Raw genomic sequence first — 17,787 nt, forward strand, 5'->3', positions numbered from 1 at the left:
ACCCCACCCGTGTGGGGGGATGTGTGTGAGTGCACATCCCCCAGACACACACAATAAACACACACCCGCCCTGCATCGCCTGGTCCGTCCCACTAGGCTTTATTTTGAAAGCAAATCCAGACACTTAATATTCCAAATTGATGTTTCAGTGTGAGGCTGTGTGCTAATTGCTGCTAAAATGAGCAATTAAGCTCTATTTATTTCCTCCCAGTGGATGTTTTACTCACAAACTGCTGAAGACTGCAGTCCCCAGTGAACGGGATAATCAATGGCATCAAACCATAAACGGCCTCCAGCCACGAGAACGGCTCCAGCATGCTGTTCATGAGAGAGATGACTGATGTCTGATTTTTGGAAAGACGCGATGATAAATAGCAAATCAACAAATCTATATTTTAAAAATTGATTTTAAAGGTATTTAAAGCCAGTTTTTTTTATAAGGCTCAATTCATTCATTAAGTCGTTAATTTCTGCTGCTAATTCTGGTCTTTTTAATAATTTCTGACACTGCTGGGATGAACTGACCAAATGTGATATTATAGATGGGCTTTTAAGTGCATCATATTAAAATCTATTTCAAACCTTTAACTTTATGGTATACTGCCAATCCGATATTTTTTGGGGGGGTTAATTGTTTAAACTTTGATTTTTAATCCAGGGTGAGGGGTGCAGATTCTCTCACACTCTGATTATTGAGCCCGGTGCCTGAAAGGCCATCGGGGTCCTCCAGAGCTCGTTCTCGCTCTTGTTGCAAACTCCTGCTGACTTGTATTCCTGTCAGTTACGTCATTTCCTTGTGTTGCACTGCTGCACACATGAGCTGCGTTGGTACTTTGTTGAATTGCGTCTTCATGTAGAGCAGCGTGTCCTACAGTCCCCATGAACTACCCAGTTGGGCTTTGGTTCAGCTCTTGGAGATGTGAATGAAAATCGTGCAGAGATTTGAGCACGTGTCGGGATTTAATCTGGCTTTGGTGAGCGGCGCTTGTTGGAGCCTTAATTGATCATAATTAGGGGTCAGAGCATTTGGCCGGGAGGAATTAGACCGAGCACCTGCTCTGTATGAATATGCATCACGGCGGCCCTGCCTGCCTCCTCTGTCTTTCTCGCTGCCTCGCTCTTTTCACGCCTCCCAGTCACTCCAAGTGTGTTGTTGACCAACCTTTTAGCTGCCTCCATCTATAGCCGGACAAAGGCCTTTGAGAGCAGCTCAGACTGGGCCACGAGGACCATTGTGCTGTTAACAATGTTGTTTAGCTCTGGTGAACGCTGCTGATATTGTGTCCCGGAGCTGATGTCTGTGTGTCAAGCAGAAGCAGCCGGCTGATGGAAGGCTACCCACAGCTGCTCGTACAGCGCGGACGGACGCGACTTTGAATCGCCATTCAGACCACAGTGATTTTCTGGAGGAGAATCTGTTCTCGTTATATGTGCTATAAGCGCTGATACTGCCTGATACGTCCCCGATCATCCAGCAATGCTGGCTCAGTTACTCTGAAATAAAGTGAGACAGCCGTCTGGCACACAGGGCTCAGTTCTGATGTCGTGCTGTGTTCTGGTGTGGCTTTGTTAATGGGTCCAGTTTGACTGTGTGACCACAGTTATGCGAACCATAGAGAAATGGAGGCATGCGTGTGTTTTTAGGTCTCAAATTTGTCTCCGCTGGGAGACGGCTTAGTCACAACACTTTCAGAAAGTCGAATTCTGGGGAAGTTTTGCTTTATTTTGTTGCATTTTTAAATCAACTCCCTTCAAATTAGGAAACGTTCAAACGGCTCAGGCATGTCGCTGTCCCGCTCTTTTTATATTCTTCTACACTAAACATCTGTCCTCCGTCACTGGACTTTTTCCTCTTGCACTTACTCATGCGTATACACACACACACACACACACACACACACACACACACACACACACCTCTCTCTTGGTGATGGCTGGCTGCCTCTTTGGCCTCCTCTCGGGGTCATTGTGGTATTTAGGGTCAGACAAGAGCTCCAGTCATTGCGCCCTCAGCAGTGCCTCCCAGGCAGCGCTGCAGCCATTACACGCCAGCTTGTCTCGGCCAATCCCCTCAGACTGCTATGGAAAACCGCCTGGGCTGCAGCAAACCCTGCATCCTGCTCCTCGCCAACGGAAAAGCTGGATATAGGAAAAACAACACGTTGGAGTAGTGGAGCCTTTCTGCGCTGGATGAGCGTTATAAAACATCCTTGCGTCTCTTCATGAGAGAGCTCTTCTGTCGAGGACCTTTCACTTTTTCCTCTCTGGTTTTTCCTCTTGGCGCTCCGTTACCCAGGGTTACCTTCGGAGGATTGTGATTCGCTGCTCCTCCAAAGCCGGGAGGGAGTTTCCACGTGTCCTCCAGTGTGTCTGGGTGTGTGTGTGAGTCAGATGCAGTGTGTGTGAGTGTTGCTTTAAGACTCAACGAGCCTCCCCAGAGTGAATCCAGATCAGAGAACAGCAGCTAGATTTCTCCTTTGCAAGCTCTTCAAAGAGCTTTTAGATTAAAGCCCGGGCCACGGAGGTAAGGTGTGCTCTGGACTCTGAGTTTTATCTTTGTCTCCCTTTGTTTCTCCTGTTTACTGGATTAAGAAGAGCCTGGAGTGGAGAGGCTGCATTGTGCTCCCCATTATCAGATGCACAGGTGTGGTTTACAATGTGAGCTTGCATGTGTGAGTGCTGTTTAGTTCCCACCTGGATCTGTTAGCTTCACTTTGTATCTCTTGTATCCGGCCTAACTCTAGGTACTCGCTTTCAGCTTGCAGCGTTGTACATGAAGACACAACAAGGTAATCTTTCTCAGTCTGAGACTTTATCGCTTCTGCCGGTCGTCGCGTTCGTCTGGCTCACGAGAACAACTTTGTTTGACAGACTTGTTCCTTTGTCTAAACTTTGTGTCTCCCGTTGAAGTTTCTACATGTTTGCATGATTGTACAAAAAGTGCTTGGAAACATTTTCATTTTCTTGGCATTAGTCTGGAATGGCGGTGGCATACATGTATAAATCTTTCAGAAGGCTGCCATGACATTTTTGGTGTGCAGCCAGGCTCAGAGCTTCTAAATGTATAATGAAAAAGTCAGAAAGACACTTAACAAGCACTTTGATGGATGTTTGGTGGCTTTGGCTGGATCCACCGCACAGTATTACGGGCTTTCAGCAAGTGATTCATAGATGGACATTTCTGCTCATAAGCAAACAACCGCGGGATACTTTAAATCTGGTTTGTATGACAAAAACTCAGCAGGAGACGGCGGGGTCTTTGGCTTCACCAACCCTGTTTTCTCTTCTTCTTCACTTCCTGTTGTTGTTTTTCTTTGCCTGGAAAGAAACGACGGGGTGTTTTGCATGACTTTGAATTTAATTTGTGAGTCTGAGAGAGAAGCTTTACGCATGCTGTTGCTTTAAGAGCCGAGCTGTCGCAGCGCCAGAGGAAAGTGATAAGAGACTAGTCCCACGGGCTGTGATTTGACAAGAGGAAAGCGGTGCGATTGTGTTAACACTCACAACCAATAACAAATGACCTCATAGCTCCTAGTGCACAATAATTCAGAAAGAATGAAACCTTGTTGGTATCCTTTATTATATTTGAGGTTATTTTGTCACTTTCACTGTGATATATTCTTTTCTTCAACCAAAACCTTGCCTGTATTTTCAGCGGTGTGGTGGCAGAGTGGCTTTAAAGCTGCCCTAGCAGCAGCGTGACGTTACCGTGGGGCTCGGTGCTTCAGGGAATGCTCCTGTGTTCCCACTGCTGTGTCGAGAGTTTTTTCCTGCTGCTCTGTTTCTACAGTTTAGATTGAAGGACACGAAGGTCCAGGGTAGGAAATCTGGTAGTCCAGACTCTGTGCACGTGTGGGTTTGAGTTTAGAGATGGAGCTTCTGTGCTACAAATGCACGGTGGTCTTGGTGAAAGGAAAAAAGGCAGTTACATCCTCGACAATTCACATACCTGCTGTGTTTACACCAAAATGAGGTGTGGCTCATTCCCCGCCGTTATCCTGAATCGCAGACCCAAGACACACACGGTGCCAGACTAAACACGGAGCTTACGTAGGAGTCACCCAGGGCCGGGCTGAGAAGAATGCCAGGTCACGGGGTGTGTGCCGAGGAGCAACGGGGTGGCAGTGCTCCCTTTGCCCTTGAGCAGATGGCCTGTAGGAAGCCTTTTAACGTGAACAGAGGACTGAAGGGGAAGAGGGAGGGAGAGTTCACGACTGGGCGCAGTGGTTTGCAGCTAAAAAGGAAGACTTGTCTCGTTGTTCTCTGAAAACAGTCGCACAATGCTCCGGTTCGGCGCGCAGCAGAAGGCAAACGTGTGCCTTAGTTTGTGTGTTGGCACGCCTTTGAGCCTTTCATACCCACAGCTCTGCTCTTCCCTGAATAAACTTTGCAAGAAAAGCATCAGTGGTGGCGTTTAGAAGAAAGCCGTCGTTGTGACAAGTTTGACAACCAGCTTTATGTTGATTCCCGACAGCTGCTTCCTTAGTCTTTTACTCCTGAAAGAGAATAGTTTAGCTGCTCTCCATTCATGTAGAAAGCATCTGAATCAGTCTCTGCTTTTTAGCTGCTGGGTCCTTCTGCTCTACTTGGCTCTTGAACAACAGAAGTCAGGAGGTAACGCGGGCTATCATTGGTCAGATTTCTACTGAAGACGAGGGAAGCGTTTGACCATAAACTCCATAAACGCTCCCAGCTTGACTTTTTCCAGGGTTTGTAAGAATAATGGCAGCAATTTTCCCAACTGTGGGATAAATAAAGCATATCTTATCTCATGATATATCCGGAAATGTATTCCTGGAGAAAAGCTGCTTCAGTGACTCAGGATTATATTTCATGCTGAATTCAGTCCTGCTTATATTCAACATTTTCTCCTTATAACTCATGTCAAATGAAGCAAATGTTTAGTTAATACCCTGATCGTGTCAGACTCGTGGTTCGAGTTCATTACCAGGCCTGCACGTCTCCAAAGCCAAGTTTCCACTCTGCTTTCTGCTGCTACTTTTCACACTCGTTCTGAACAGTTGCAGAAGAAGAGAATCATTTCCTCAAGTGGCGTTTAATTTTTTCTTTCTATTTAAAATGTTGACGTTCCTGGAATTCCTTTCTTCTTGCATTAAATGCGCTCTTTAACTTTAGTTCACTTACTCAGCCATCACATCTTAATCTCACCTCGCAGTCAAGGTGCACCCAAGCAGGAGCAGATAAACTCTTAATGCTGCAGATCACTTAATCCTGAGGTGAGGGCACTTGGCAGCGAGCTTTGTTTTTACTGTAACCGTACACATGCTGCATGTATGCTGTACGTATGCTGCGAGGCTTAGCAGAGTTAGCAGAGCCCTCTCAGACTGCATTACTGCATGCGTTTAGGCGTGTTGTGTTACACACACACAAGGCAGTCACATTGCCTGGAGAGACACGTGGTGCACTCTTGCTCTATCTTCTCCTTTGGATCCCGGCCCCCTGGACAAATTTGGAGATGATGGCTGAAAAAAGCAGCGAGCGAGGATTCAAAGGTTTAAAAATAAACAGACGGGTAAACTGTAGCTGGCTTTGAAATGCTTTCCCAAACCCGATCAAAGACGACGTCATGTACTCGGAGGGAGGTGGAAAAATGCAACACGTTTGGTTTGGACGGCTGATTGGGGAGCGTTGTAGCGTCTGTGTGGCACTGCTGGGCGTGCTACCTCGTACAGGAAGGAACTTTTCTTGTACTTTGCATTTTCGAGGACACTAAATCATTTTTACAGAATGAAAAAACAAACATGCATGCACCAAATGCTGTCCTCTGCTCATTACACAAAGTAAATTACAGTTCTGTGGAAAGTACTAAGTCAACCTCTCCCTGTGTGTTTCAGATGAGCCAGAAGACGGAGGAATGAGTTTATTTTGAGAAATGAGGCGGAGAGTGCCGCGAACATAGGAGCTCCAGTCTGAGACGAGGCTTCAGAGGTGAGTGTGAGGAGCCTTCAGACCAGGGTCAGCAGCACTATTATGCTTTATTTTAACCCTTCAGCTTTCTGTCGTCTTTATCTGGTCAACTTTAATTTTATATAATAGGTAGGTCCCTCTTGAAAAAGAGATGTTGAATCATATAAAGACGTTAGCCTGATTAGATAAAGAACATAATTTTTTTTTAAGCGTTGCATCCTTCCCACGTATCATGCAGGGGTTAATTTTAGTTCCTGATTGTCTCGGTTTGCTAATTCAAAGACCTGAAGGCTGTTAGAAGTGTTTGGCCTTACTTCCACCTGTTACGCAATCACATCATGGGCGACGGCGGATACGGTAATGGTCTTACCGGCAGTATGGAGTCTTGTCACAGCTCTCTGATGCTAATGTAAGCGAGCTGTGGAGCATCTAAAGGTTTTTCATTGTCAACATAACGACCACGACAGACTGAAGCCTGCTCCTGTCGGTTATCTGCTCCTACAGGAATAGAATAAAATGAGAGGGAGACATTAAGCATCAGTGACCCGATGTAGCAGAATAAGCTATGGGAGACATGAGCGACGTATTAATCCTGCTCTTGTTGTGCACTGCCACTGTAGCTCAGATGACTGTGTGCACCCATTATTGTTTATGAGTAATAAGTTAAATTTATGCCTGTGATGAACCGGCATTATGTCATACCATGTCTAATGTGTAAGAACCACGTATTTTCCAGTCGTGACATTATGGTTTTGTTTCCTTTTTTCTATGTTTTTCCAGGGCAGGATGGGAAATTCAGAGAGCCAGTACAGCATTCAGGGTCCCAAAGGCACGAGCTTTATCTTCCCCGGGAAACAGAAGCCATATTCATTAAAGCTAGGCTCAGCCAAAGGTGATGCTCTGTCTCCTCATTCGTGGTGGAAAAATGCTCCAGTAGGCTCAGGGTACAAGGCCAGGTGCGTTGGCCGTGGCTGTCTGTCGCCTCCTAAAAGCCGACAGCCTTACTCTGCCCGGCTCTGTGACTACGTCTCCAAAGGAGTGAGGGGAACCCCGGCTCAGCACCGCTGGCATCGGTCGCCTGGATGTGGCATAAGGAAGCGGCACATGTCAGATGATGATAATCCATACGGGGTCGAACTCAACGGACACGCCCTGAATGGAGATGATGACGAGCACGAGGTTTTAGGGGAACAGAGCAGCCCGCGGGTGGTGATCAAAAAGGACGGCACGCTCAGGGTGGAGTTCACCAACACCTCGGGGAATCCTCTCCACCTGGATGAGGCCACTGGCCCGGTCCAGCTCCTCAAGTTCTCCCCCAATGTGGAGTCTGCATCGACTCCCAGTCTGCCTGGGTCCAGTGGCAGCAGGCAGGATGGTCATCACAGCGCTCCGCCTCCAGCTTCTACTTCCTCCACAGCCAGAACCAGCAAAGGCAGCTCACTGAGCTCTGACGGCTCCTGGTACGACTCCCCCTGGGGGCCGAGCACAGAGCTCTGTGAGCAGGACCAGCCTTGCTCTGCCAGCAGAACATTAGCACACTCCCCCATTCACCAAATTGTCTCCTTTGCAGAACAGTCCCCCCCTTTGTCCATCACAGATCTGTACAAAGACCCCACAATGGCTGCTACTTTCCCCACAGCCAGGGACTTGTCCTCCCAGTTACACGAGCCTCCGCCGGGCCAGAGGCCACACCGAGCGTCCTTTGCGTCCGTCCTGGACGTTCCTTTGGAAGAAGAGTGCCCAGAGCCCCGGCAGTACTCTTCGTACACCCTGCCCTGTCGCAGGCCCAAATCGCACACCGTCAGCGAGAACCTGGACCAATACCGTGACCAGGAGCAACGGCAGGAACAGGCGGGGCCGGATTTCATCTTCCAGAAGAAAGACTCCATCAAAAACCGCATCAGACGCTTCAGTGACTGGACGGGCAGCCTCAGCCGCAAGAAGAGGAAGTCTCAGTCTCAGGTAAGCTGGCACAAGGTGACTTTGGGGATTACATAGATTTAATCACTACTCTTTAATGAATTACACTCTTTTATCACTCACAGGATGCATACAGGGCCATGCCTTGTATTTTTTAAGTTTATAATCTTAGTGCATCTCCATAACTAGCCCGAGATGGGAGTGGTCATCAGACAGTTTCCCTCCTGGCAAGGTTTATGTGATTGCGGGCCACAGTGGTTGTCCTGGCATGGCTGGGAACCAACCACCGTCCTCTGGTCCTTCAGCAACACAACACCAGCTGTCTGAGGACAGGACGCAGCGGGGTGACACAAAATGAAATCTGTAAGGCAGCCAGGGCTGGGTCTAGTTGTTCTGGTGAGGAGGGAACAAGGATGGGAGTGACTTTTAATACAATGCCAAAGCATGGAGGATGCTCCGACGAAGAGAAGTGCGGGGCTGGTAATCGGATATCACGAATACTTTTACTGGGTGGGTAAATCTTAAGTATTATTGCACACTGATTGTTTTCTGGTAGTCGGTCAACGTACAGGACTTTTTCTTTACACGTTCAGCTCTTTCGTTTACAAGTCGGATCTCTTAATCGTGTTACTGAAGATGTCCGTGGGAGGTGCATTGAATTTTGAGTGGACAGCTGATCATCGTGTAAGTAAAACGATACCTGTGCTGTGAGGAGAGCAGCCTGTCAGCGCGCTGCCTGCACGTGCTCGCAGGAACCGCCTGATTTTGGTTGTACAAACATCGGGTTTTTACTAGCTTTAATTTGACCTAAAACATTTGCTTAAACTGAGCCTGAACTCTCGTCCCTCCCTTCTTTGAGGGCTTGAAAGCAATTGTTCCTGCATTAATTCGTTTAGCTTTGCCTTGTAAAAGTTTTAAGAACGCTGTTTGGGTGCTGCCAAGAGAATAGCTGTAAGCCTTTGAGAGGATCTGTAGAGTGAGACTAAATCCGAGCTGAAGATTTAACCCCACCCCTCCTCTAACGTTAATGAGTGACTTATGGTTGTTCTGGTTGTTGTGTTCAGATTTTCGGGTCTCCCCTCACGTTCCTCGGAGAATAAATCTGCTAATAGGGATTGGTGTTCAGTCGGTTGAGTCTAGGAGCAAAACGAAGAACAGAGAACAAATGAGAAGGCTTTTCCTTCTGTAAGCTGCTTCTCGTGCTGAAACGTCTGATTATTTTCAGTGAAATATGCAAGAAGCTTTGCTGTGACGCAGTTTTCTGACCCTGTGCTTACTCGACTCATTTTGAGTGTTATTTAAAAATGCCTCCTTCTAAAGCTGCTGCTTCGCATTATGCTGCGCTAATTTATGACCACGTGCTGGTGCAGGATAGATCTGGTTCAGTTTTGTTTCCTCATCCAGAAGTAAAATTCAAACAAGTGGACCAAGGTCTGGTAATCAATGCTGATTACGGGTAATTGTGTGAAGCAGATAAATACTTACAAAGTCTGCATTTTTGGTGCAGTTTGATATAAACTAATTGAACCAATCAGGCAAATTCACAAACGAGTCAGTGATTAATGCTCGGGGGTTTCCTTTCTCCGTAATCAACGGGGCATGCAACAAGTTCTCGTTAAAGTCATTGAGCTGTTTAAAACTGTATTTCCTCTTTCCTTTGGGAGCCGTTTTGATGCCAAACTTCAGCGCGCAATATCTCTGCGGGCTGGTCACAGTGCCTCCTTTCAGCAGGTCATCAGCTCTGGTTCCCCTGGACTCGTGGGCTTAAAGGTCACATAGCGACCCTGATGCCAAAGACCAAGAATCTGCTTGTAATGAAAAGCAGATGGAGGACGGTGAGGAGAGGCTGGAGAGATTTGGGCTAAAGGAAACCTGCCCTCTGCACAGTGTGCATTGACAGCTACTAACTAAACAACGGTGCATTTCATGGTTGCTACAAGAGGACGAAATGGTAAACAAAGCCTGTCCTCAAGTGAGCACCGAGTTCACCGGGTTCAGTCCTGCCGTGAAACTTAAACATGAACCCTTTGCTGCCTAGTTACAGGGCACAGGGAGGCAGAACTGCATGCTAAATATGAAGAAGGGTGAGTGTGGATGCAGCGTGAAATGTGGATTAAGGACTGAGAAGACGCAGACGGGTTGGAGTGAAACACATTAATAAACAAAAGATGGAGACAGAGCTCTGTCGTGACGGCACGCCATGCGCGTCTGCACGCTGAGAGCGCTCCGCTCAGTTGCCAGGGGCGGAATCGATGCTCCAATCTAGTCAAGTGTAGGTAGGCTGTCATTAGGCATGAAAGGGTGCAATTCCATCAAGTGTTCATTTGGGGAATTGGGAAGCCACAGCAGACCTCAAATGACGTGAAATTGTCTGAGCCTGGAGGGTGCCAACCTCCCAGGTGCCATCACAGGAAATTTGTCCCACTTTTTCAGCCTAGGAAGAATTTAGAGACTGTAATGCAGACTTTGAAGTAGGTTCGAGTGGTTTGCCTCGATTTTTCAAAAGTTTCGCAGCGCCTTGGGGCTAATTGAAAGAAGCAGAGTTGATTTGTGTCCCGCTGTAAGCTCACGGGTACCTACACAAGTCTGTACACCTGGGGGGCAAACATGCTGTGTTTTGCCTAAATGTGGATGGGAACAGTGCAGGTCTGAGCCAAGTTTGTAATCGACAGCCAGCCCCACGCTTCCACTATAATCGAATCATTCCTGTTCTGATCTTCCTCCATTTGACCTTCTCACACTCTTCATTCACTTTCTCCACCTTTTGTGCCTCCTCAGGAACCCCGGTATAAGGACCTGAGTGATACCTTTGACAGTGGGGTGGATGGTCTGACTGCAGACACCAGCTCCCCCTCCCAGGTCTCCAGCCTCCTCTGGTTTCCTGGAGCCTCCAGGGCCCAATCCTCAGGAGCCATTCACCAAACGACCAACGATGCCCTTCGCCAGAACATCTACGAAAACTTCATGAGGGAGCTGGAGACGGGTATGGGGCAGGGAGGAGGTGAGAGAAGAGTGCCGTCCACTGGCACCGAGGAAGGCGAGAGCAGCAGTGAATCTGCCGAAGGCTCGCTCGAGCAGCTCGACATGCTGTTTGAAAAAGAGCAGGGGGTGGTTAGGCGGGCCGGCTGGCTTTCCTTCAAACCGCTCGTTACCCTGCACAAGGACAGGAAGCTGGAGCTGGTGACGCGGCGCAAGTGGAAGCAGTACTGGGTGACCCTGAAAGGTGAGCTTCTGTGTCCTGCCCTTGAAACTCAGACGAAGAATTCACACTTTGGGTTAGTTGGAAATATCAGAAGAGAAAATAAAATATATGAAGTGAGGCATTCTTGGCATTTTTCTGATTCTGTGCAGGATTTGTGCTTTTATGTCTCAATGTCACAGCAACAACTCCCATTCTGCTGAAGCTCATTGCTTAGATTGGTATTTTTCATGTTTTACAAGCACATTGTGTCTGCAGTAATCACAAGGTAAAAGCATTTCCTTCCTTTTCCAGGGTGCACATTGCTGTTCTATGAAACTTACAGTAAAGGCTCTCCGGAGCAGGAGCTGTCGCCCCGCTACGCCCTCCTGGCCGAGGACAGCATCGTCCAGGCTGTTCCTGAGCATCCAAAGAAGGAGAACGTGTTCTGCCTCAGCAACTCGTATGGAGACGTCTACCTCTTCCAGGTGAAGAGTCACCTGACACTGAAGATTTCTCTGAAAGTCTTTGCACACACCCGCTGGTTTCTTTTGTCTCAAGCATGGCACATAAGATGACCTTAGAGCACAAGTCTCATTTAAAAAGGGTTCAACTGATTTCTCATCCAGTCTCCTCTCAGGGGGAAAAGAGCACATTAACCTTGATTTAAGCAGGAGTCTTTCTGCTGCCTCCTTTATGATCTTTCTGAGATAAATGGTGCAGTAACTTTATCGTGCATGTAATGGAAATACTGGTCAGCGGTTTGAGCTCCTCGTTTCTGTATTTCCCTTCCAGGCCAGCAACCAGACCGACCTGGAAAACTGGGTGACGGCTCTCCACTCGGCAAGTGCCTCTCTGCTGGCCAAGCGCCAGGGGAAGGAGGATACGGTGCGCCTGCTGCGGAGCCAGGTCCGCGGCCTGCTGCAGAAGATCGACATGGATGGGAAGATGAAGAAGATGGCCGAGCTGCAGCTGACCGTAGTCAGCGATCCAAAGAACCGCAAAGCTATCGAAAACCAGGTGAGCAGGTGGCGATGATGTCTGCGGGGAGACATTAGCTACGAGGGCTCGCACACTTCCTGCCGTTGAGACAAATTCTCAGAGAAAATCTGCTTCGTTCGCAGCGGTGATAAACGGATTCGGTGGCGTAACGTGTGCTCTTTTCATGTTTCCGTTTTTAAACTCATCTGCGTGTCGTTACCCCGTATTATTCATGGTGAAACCACACGATGTGCCCTACTTCATTTTTCTGATTATTTCTTTTTTAGACTGCGGTGACGAGCCTGTGTTTCATTTTCGCGTGCGGGTGGGTGAAGTGGCCTAAATGCTTCAGTCCCCAAACGTGTCGCGAGGGGCCCAGGGGAGCAGCTCTCTCCCCGAACATGTGATTGGGATTCCAGATGTTTCCTGGTAATGGGCTCTCAACATGCATTATCCTCTCCCTCCTCCTCGCAGCCGGAGGGAGAATCCGAAGCACCCAGCGCTGTTTTAGCCTACATACAGCAGATCACAGAGGGCTGGAAAAAGCTCCAAACCTGTAGCTTAGCAGGAAGACAAACACTTTGACAGGAAATCAGTTTGTTTTGCAGCATCAGGCTGTTGTTGTGGCTGACAGGATGGTCAGTCTCTTTCTTTTTTTGCACCACATTAGACACGAGGACCTGATAAAAGCTCACTGCAGGGTTGATCGGTGGAGATGTGACCGCCCAGCTTTATCCTCAGGTCTGTTTTCAATTAGCTAGTACGCCAAGACAAAAAGACGGACATGGTTGGAGTCAATGATGGGGTCAGGACCGGACTGTGATAAAGACGCCATGAGGCTGATGATAGATTTAAGGTTTTGGGGGAGTTGTCGAGCACCAACAGGGCACTACTTTGATGTCTCTGCCTACCCCACCTATGTCTGTGGTGCCAGTAGAGCATGTTTGAAGTCTACGCACACACACAGACACACACACAGACACAGACACGCACACAGAAACACACAGTGCAGTGAAGCAGCATTGAAGGATGTGTAGAGAGAGATCAGGCAGATGTTAAAGAGGGAAAATAAGAAAAGATGAGAATCTCTTAACAGATAAGCTCTGAAATGGAAGTAAGTTGTGCAGATGTGACCAAACATGACTCGCTTTCTGCACTGACTCAAACCTGCTAGATGCATCAAGCATTAATACAAAAATTCTATTCATCAGTAACGCGCCCCAGCATGAGTCATCAAATCGAATTTTCTGCAGGACTATTTTAGGACGTCCCTGCACAAAGACGTGGATATTTGACTGTTGACAAACAGATCCGTGGCACATAAATCTGGAGCTCGCGCAGATCTTGTCAGTGTGTTATACATAAAAAGGATTTTTCCAAAGCAGCGGCTCTACAGGTTTTGTCTTCGGTTTTGAGGAAAGAGCTTATCTGATTTCGTCGGCGATGCCTCCCACCCCTTTTAACGTCATCTTCAAACTGCTCAGTGGAAATGAAATTAAAACACTGCGTTTTATACAATGACCCAAGAATAGCAGGATAAAAAAACCCAACTTGTGTTCAAGTAACAGCACGAGCTGCAGCAGACAGGAAGCTGTTTGACTCATCCTTTTAAGGGATGAGTATAGCAAATGTGCTCGCCATATAAATGGCACCTTCAGCCGCTGTTATGTGCACAGAAGTACCCACCTTTTAGTTATACTGACTACCGAGTCAAAATATTTTCCTTTAACTCGACTTTGACTTGATCTCCAGACTTTGTAAGATTCAGACAGGAACCTGTGGCTCTCAGGACGTTAGCCCAGCTCCCTGCACAGTTCCAGTTTCATACAAGCTTTTCTCAGAGCGGCGTGTCGGTCTCTCAGCAATTTCTGTGCAACCTTTGTGTTTAAGATGTTTGTGAAGTCACAGGGTTCATAAAACACCACCCTCGTGCCCTTTCTCAGTTTGCTCCTAATCCGAAAGAATGCCGTCAATGTGAGCGAGACCTAATGGGAGCGCGCCATAGGGTGCGTTATTGTAAATGAACTCGCAGTGCAGACGAGACCCATTAAAGTCAGTTTGTTATGGAGCGTTGTTTAACTGAGTGTTCTCATTAAAAATGGTCTCCAGCCAACAAAATAAGCACTTTCTTATAGCTTACATAGTGCAAACGGGGACGTGGGGAAGGCGGCTGTAAGTGTGTGTGTGGAGGTTTAACTGGTGGTCTGTGCAACATCATCAGCCTCTCAAGTCTTCCATAAAAAATGGGCATTTGAATTTACTACACACACACACACACACACACACACACACACACACACACACACACACACACACACACACACACTGCTCCATATGCAGTCATCCTTCACTATCAAACCTCCTCAGGACTTATGCCTTTACCCTCCACCAACATCTGCAAGCAATCGCAGCTCACAGAAAAGCACCAGACTGACCCTGGATCCCCCTCTTTGATTCCCCCCCACCCCTCAACTCCCTCCATTATTATTTCCCCCAGCGCTCTTCTGCTCGCTCACCTACCAAACACCAATTTCAAATTCAGATCTTGTACCAAGCGCCGACCTTCCTTTTCCCTCAGATCCAGCAGTGGGAGCAGAACCTGGAGAGATTCAACATGGATCTCTTCAGGATGCGCTGCTACCTCGCAAGTCTGCAGGGCGGAGAGCTCCCCAACCCGAAGAGCCTGCTCGCCATCGCCAGCCGCCCCACCAAAACCACCCTGGGACGCCTGGGGATTTTCTCCGTCTCCTCCTTTCATGCACTGGTAAGGAATAAAGAGGCGCCTCTGAATCCACGCTTCTGAATGTGACGTTTTGATTTACTTGATGTCTGGCAGTAACCTTGAAAACTCTTTATTCAGTTTAAACTATAAAGCAGCGTGCAAACGCTCGCTTTGTGCGTCACAGGAGGAAAATGGACTTAATTAAGATGGTTTGATTAGATGGAATTTTTGTTGAGAAAAATGATCACAGTGCTGATAAAGTGTATCTGTTCAGATCTGTTCCAGAGATGAAGCCACAGTCAGGAGGCGCTCCCTGTCCCTGACTCACAGACAGCGCAAAAGAGGCCTGTTCTCCTCCCTGAAAGGCCTCGACAACCTCACGAAGAGAGGCCGTGACAAGAGACCTTCTGTCTCACAGGTATTCACGAACACACAGACATCTGAAGATGTTTTAATATAATTCTGGGTTTAAATAAAGAATTAAACGTGTTAAACATTAATGCACCGATTCTTCTTTTTATCTTAAATCACACAAATTCACAAAAAACCCATCAAGGACTGTCTAACCTTAGCAGGGATTACACGCCCGTCTGTTAAGGTCACATTCTTGGCGTTTCTGTCATTTTGTTCTTGTAGCAAACTGAGGAGAAATTACTCTAATATTTTATTCTTTACTTCATGTTCCCGTCATGTTTGAAAGCCTGACAGCATCACTCACACAGACGATCCGGATTAGCATATGAGACCTAAAAGCCTCATACACAACATGAACATGCATGATTACAGGCAGTGTTCACGTCTACTGTACACGAGGAGAAAGAGTCCCGATGCTCACGCCTTCAGTGCACAGTGTGCACGTTTGTTAATGGAGCAACCTGAAAGCATGCTGGCTCGTCGCTCGCTCGCATGTGCAATGCCTTTGTTAATGTGAAAGAAATAGCTAGAGACTGTTTTAGTCACGCAGCGCTCTCCGCACATTTCCCCCTCCTCCCCCAGAGGAGTCTTTATTAAATGAAAAGCGCATAAGCTCACATCCCTCCTGCTTTCCTGTAAGGCTGAGTGCAAACCTCCCATCAACGTAAACACAAGGGAGCATTCCTCACCCAGGTGCATTGGGGGGGGGGTCTAAATCCTCTCAGGTTAGTAATTAGACTCATGCAAGCTGGTTATTTATTGATACAGAAATCCACCGCTCTGTGCCCTGCAGACATGGCCCTGGAGACGAGCCTTGGTGGTCTATTTTAAGCATCACCAAAGGAAACACTTGTGTAATTTTATGGACCCCCATTCATTAGTCGAGACTGTAATAAAGCAGAAGAATGTAACTTTGTGTTTCTTTGTGCCGTAATGCCAGCATGGCGTCCTACGTTTCCCAAGCCAGCGCGGCTCAGAGCTCATCGTGTCTTCGGTAGGCGAGCCTCGACTCCTGACTGCGAGCAAAATGCCGCCTGTCCTGTTTCGCCTGCTTTCGTCAGGCTCATCTATCCCGCCACCTGCTCTGTGATATTTATGCTCATGCATTTGCACACGTCTGTCACCGGCTAGGTATGCGTGTATGTGTTATTATTTTTCTGGGGGACTCCAGCCAGCCGGCCTAATGAGGCCCAGTTACATTTCACAGTGCAGGAGGCCGAGGTGGCGCTGCAGCACACGCATGAATTATTAAAAGCCATATGTGGTAGATGGCATTCTCCACTGTTTCCTCAGCCCCGCAGACACCAGCAGATGGTTGGTGTAAAGACGCTAAATATTAAACAGCCTCCCTTTATTCCCCCCCCAGGTTTCCTCTTGCCCACGAGCTCTTTTTTAGTGTTTTCTGGTGTTTTTGTCTTTACTTAGAGGCTAATCATGAACAGTTAATGGCTGCTAAGCGCTCTGAGGGATTTTCAGAATGCTGGGGTTTCCTGGACATCTGCTATTTTCCTTAATCTTTTTCCCAGAGCGAGGGGGTCAGTGCGGCGCGAGTTTCGGTTTTCTGTGATTCTCTGTGGGAAATTTAACTGTCGCCGTTACAAACATGACATCATCGGCTCCTTCGCTATTTCCTCAAGTTGGGCTGATGAGTGCTACGTCTTCATGCGCTTCTCGGGTTCTCCCAAACGTGCCATCTCCAAGGGTTTCTCTCCATCTACCAGTTTAAAAGCACTCTCTTAGATCCTTAATTTATTCCATCTCTTAAACCGTGCGGTTCCCTAATTTCTATCACCATTTGTTGTCCCTCTCCCCCTCCAACCGCCCCCATTTTTCAGAGCGTAAACATCAGAGCTGGCGGTGCTTCTCCCACAGTTTCCATACTGACTCATGTGTGTTGACTAAGCCTAAATCCCATTTACCACTTTGATGGCGCACTCCACAACCTTGCCCCAAAGTCATCCCCCCTGCTCTCCCGTTTTCTCTCATCCGCCTTAGCGGAGCTCTGGATATAGAAAGGAGCTGGCCGCCAGTCGTTTGTGGGAAGTAGGCCAGAAAGGTCCGAGGATTTGTGGAAGAGTTGTTAAAGCTTTCTAAAATAAGCCGGCTTTTTTAGTGAAGCTGCACTGTTTACAGCAATTTAAATACGTCCCTGTGCTGTGGAGAGACGCAAAGTCTTATTAGCAGAACAAGAGCTGGAAGTTTCTTTGTGATTGTAAAGACATTTTCTTGGTCCTGCAGACCCTCTAAGTCTGCTTGAGCTCTTTAATTTGACAGCAAAAACAAACACCTTGGAGTTCGTGTCGGAGCTTTTTGGGGGCAAAATACTGAATTAAATTTGCCGGCTGTGCGGCTTGTCATGTCTCTGCTGACAAACTGTCAGAGCACAGCCTGATAACTGCAGTCCATTTGAGCGAGGACTTGAGTCACGCCCTCATAACGGATAGCTCTGTCACCGCCGTATTATAGAGTTGTTGAAACCCTCTGAGGCTGCAGGGTTAGCAACACGCCTCCCAATCACAGACAGGCTGAGGACGGACTGGAGGAGCCAGAGAACTTTGTGGATGTGGAGACGGATAGGTGGGAGCTGGCCCCCCCTGTGCTTTCACACACCCCCTCCCCCCTTTGATCTCTCTGCTACACAGAA

General features: G+C 47.7%; 1 protein-coding gene across 7 annotated transcripts in view; it reads left to right on the forward strand.

The window, feature by feature from the left end:
• The window catches only part of tiam2a (TIAM Rac1 associated GEF 2a), an 86,131-nt gene that overhangs the window by 37,308 nt on the left and 31,036 nt on the right, over positions 1 to 17,787 (forward strand). For 3 of the 7 annotated variants that reach the window (XM_019348757.2, XM_025901067.1, XM_019348754.2), the window contains exons 2-8: positions 5,856 to 5,949; positions 6,709 to 7,890; positions 10,627 to 11,071; positions 11,342 to 11,514; positions 11,822 to 12,046; positions 14,586 to 14,771; positions 15,004 to 15,147. In XM_019348757.2, coding sequence (XP_019204302.1) covers positions 6,715 to 7,890; positions 10,627 to 11,071; positions 11,342 to 11,514; positions 11,822 to 12,046; positions 14,586 to 14,771; positions 15,004 to 15,147 — 2,349 coding nt within the window. In that variant the 5' untranslated portion in view covers positions 5,856 to 5,949; positions 6,709 to 6,714. The other 4 variants (XM_019348755.2, XM_019348756.2, XM_019348758.2 and 1 more) reach the window with 4 other exon arrangements.

Source organism: Oreochromis niloticus, linkage group LG19 (assembly GCF_001858045.2).
Source record: "Oreochromis niloticus isolate F11D_XX linkage group LG19, O_niloticus_UMD_NMBU, whole genome shotgun sequence".
Taxonomy (NCBI): Eukaryota; Metazoa; Chordata; class Actinopteri; order Cichliformes; family Cichlidae; genus Oreochromis; species Oreochromis niloticus.